Source organism: Trametes versicolor (assembly GCF_000271585.1).
Source record: "Trametes versicolor FP-101664 SS1 unplaced genomic scaffold TRAVEscaffold_7, whole genome shotgun sequence".
NCBI classification, from domain to species: Eukaryota; Fungi; Basidiomycota; class Agaricomycetes; order Polyporales; family Polyporaceae; genus Trametes; species Trametes versicolor.
The window spans coordinates 244,867-247,539 of record NW_007360327.1 but is presented as its reverse complement, the minus strand read 5'-3'; the positions used below and the strand labels follow the sequence as shown (position 1 = coordinate 247,539).

The 2,673-nt window shown below is 58.5% G+C and overlaps 1 protein-coding gene across 1 annotated transcript; it reads left to right on the top strand.

Annotated features, from left to right (window-relative positions):
• Nucleotides 1-1,300: 1,300 nt before the first annotated feature.
• On the top strand, nucleotides 1,301-1,750 carry TRAVEDRAFT_126041 (uncharacterized protein; the record flags this gene model as incomplete). The annotated part of the gene is made up of 1 exon (XM_008041290.1): nucleotides 1,301-1,750. A coding segment is annotated over one exon (450 nt), but the record flags the coding sequence as incomplete, so codon positions are not given.
• Nucleotides 1,751-2,673: the final 923 nt, after the last annotated feature.

Genomic DNA, 2,673 nt, shown 5'->3' with positions numbered 1-2,673 from the left:
CTTGGTGGATGTGGATGTTCTTAGCGGTGAGCCAAACCCGGTCGCCGACCTTGAACGTGTGTGCTTTTCGCTTGCCGTCTTCGTAGGCTTGCTTCATGCGTTCCTTGCTCATGCGTAGTGCCGCTTCCGCTTCCTTCCGGGCTTCTCGGAGCTTGCTGAGCCGAGCGTCTAGAGATGGGATCTGCGTGGGACGTCCTGCCGGGATGGTGAAGTCCGGGCGGTAGCCATACAGGACTTCGAACGGAGTTTGTCCATGAGCTGTCTGTACCCGAGAGTTGAGCACAAACTCCGCCGTGGGGAGGAGGTCCGCCCAGTCGTCCTGTCGCTTGTCGCAGTAGATCCGAAGGTACTGTTCTACCTCCTGATTGGCTCGCTCCGTCTGTCCGTTTGCCATGGGGTGATACGCTGTGGTGAGACCGCTTTCGATACCAAGGCGCTTGTACAGGGCCCTGGTGACACGGGCGGCAAACTGGGGTCCCCTATCCGACACGATTTTCTGGGGAATGCCGTGAAGCCGGAAGATGGTCTGATAGTGCAGTTCGCCTATCCCTTCGGCGGTGACGGTGTCGGTGGTGGCTACCAGGTGGACCTGCTTACTGTAAAGGTCGATGTATGTGGCGATGGCGTTGTACCCTTTTGACGAGGGCAGTCCGGTAATCAGATCTACTCCCATGACTACCCAAGGGCCTTCAGGTACCTCGTGCGGTTGAAGCGTAGCCCGGGGATGCACGGCCGCCTTGTAGCGTTGGCATTTGTCGCAACCCAGAACGTACTTCTCGACAAACCCGCTGATCCCCGGCCACCAGTACAGCCGTGTGACTAGTTCGACCGTCCCATGCTTTCCTGGGTGTCCTGCCGTTGGCGCATCGTGGCACTGCCGGACGATGGCCTCCCGTAATCCTTCCTCGGGCGGGATGTACAACCGTCCACGGTAGTACACCAGCCCTCCCTCCTCTTCCCATTCCCACGTCCCATCCGTCAACCTTCGCGGCCCGTCCTCCCGAAGGGCTTCCAAACCCTTGAGGACTTCCGCCTCCCGCCTGCTACTCTCCCTGATCCGTTCCTCCAGCGGGTTAACCGCGCGTAGTGCTGACGCCGCGATGGTGGCAAAGCGTTCGGGCCAAAGGACAATCTGATCCTGATTGTCCTCGGCGTCGGTGACTTGAAACTCCGAGATGCGTGAGAGGGGGTCGGCCTGGGTATTGGCAGTTCCCGGCTTATGTGTGAGTCGGAAATCAAAGCGTGACAGCCAAAGGGCCCAGCGCGCCTGTCTCCGGGTGAGGTTCTGGGCGGTGCGCCAGTATTCAAGGTTGCGGTGATCGGTGATGATCTCGAAGGGTTCGGGCAGCCCCTCGAGGAAGTGCCGCCAGTCCTCCAGTCCTCTCACGATGGCCAGCAGTTCTCGGTCGTAGATCTCGTAGTTTCGCTCTGCCTCCGTCATGGATTCCGACCGGAATGCGACTGGGTGCCAGAGTCCGTCCTCGAGCTTCTGCAGAAGGACCCCTCCGGTGGCGTATCCCGAGGCGTCTACCTCGACTCGCGTAGGGCGGTCTGGTTCCCAGGTCACCAGCACCGGCTCCGTGGTGAAGGCTTCTTTGAGGGTGTCAAACGCCGTTCGCTGCCGCAGTCCCCATTCCCAGGTGACGTCCTTCTTGGTGAGGTCGTGGAGCGGTCGTGTGATCTTAGCGAAGTCCTTGATGAAGCGACGGTAGAAGTTGGCAAACCCGATGAATCCGCGGACCTCCCGTAGGTTCCGTGGGGTCGGCCAGTCGCGTACGGCCTGGACTTTGATGGGGTCCATGCTGACTTCGCCCTGTCGGATCACCAAGCCCAGGTACTCGATCTCGGTCTGCTCAAATTCGCACTTTTCGGGTCGTAGGAACAGGTCGTGTTCCTGGAGCCGACGCAGTACTTCGTGTGTGACCCTGCGGTGCTCTTCCCGCGTGTTACTGAAGATGAGGATGTCGTCCAGGTACACTGCTACCTTCCCAGCGGCTATCAGGTCACCGAAGATAGAGTTCATCAGTGCTTGGAAGGTGGCCGGGGAGTTGGTGAGACCGAAGAACATGACCCGTGGTTCAAACAGACCCCTATTGGTCGTGAAAGCTGCTTTCCACTCATCGCCTTCCTTGATCCGGATGTTGTTGTAGCCCCAACGAACATCAAATTTGGTGAAGTACTTAGATTGGCGAAGGCGATTGATGATGTCCGATGCGAGGGGGAGTGGGTACCGGTTTTTGACGGTGATGTCATTCAGCTTTCGGTAGTCTTGGACCATGCGGAGTTTCCCGTCCTTCTTTTTGACAAAGAAGACCGGTGAAGCCATGGGGGACTTAGAGGGGACGATGTAGCCCTTGCGAAGGTTCTCATCGAGGAAGGCGTCGAGCTCGGCTTGCTCGTTTACCGGCATCGGGTACACTTTGGAGCGGATAGTCTCGGGGGCGTCGGGCTTTAGATCGATGGTATGATCATATGGCTTATGCTCGGGTAGACGCTCCGAATCCAGTTCTGAAAACACCTTGGCATACTGCCGATATTCCTCGGGAACCATTTCGTCGAAGGTCTTCTTCGGCTTGGCCTGATGCGCTTCGGCGGCGAGCTCGGTGGAGTACGTGAACCCGGCGGCACACCAGAGTTCCTCCGTGGCTTCCTCAAGCACACCGTGCTTTTGCC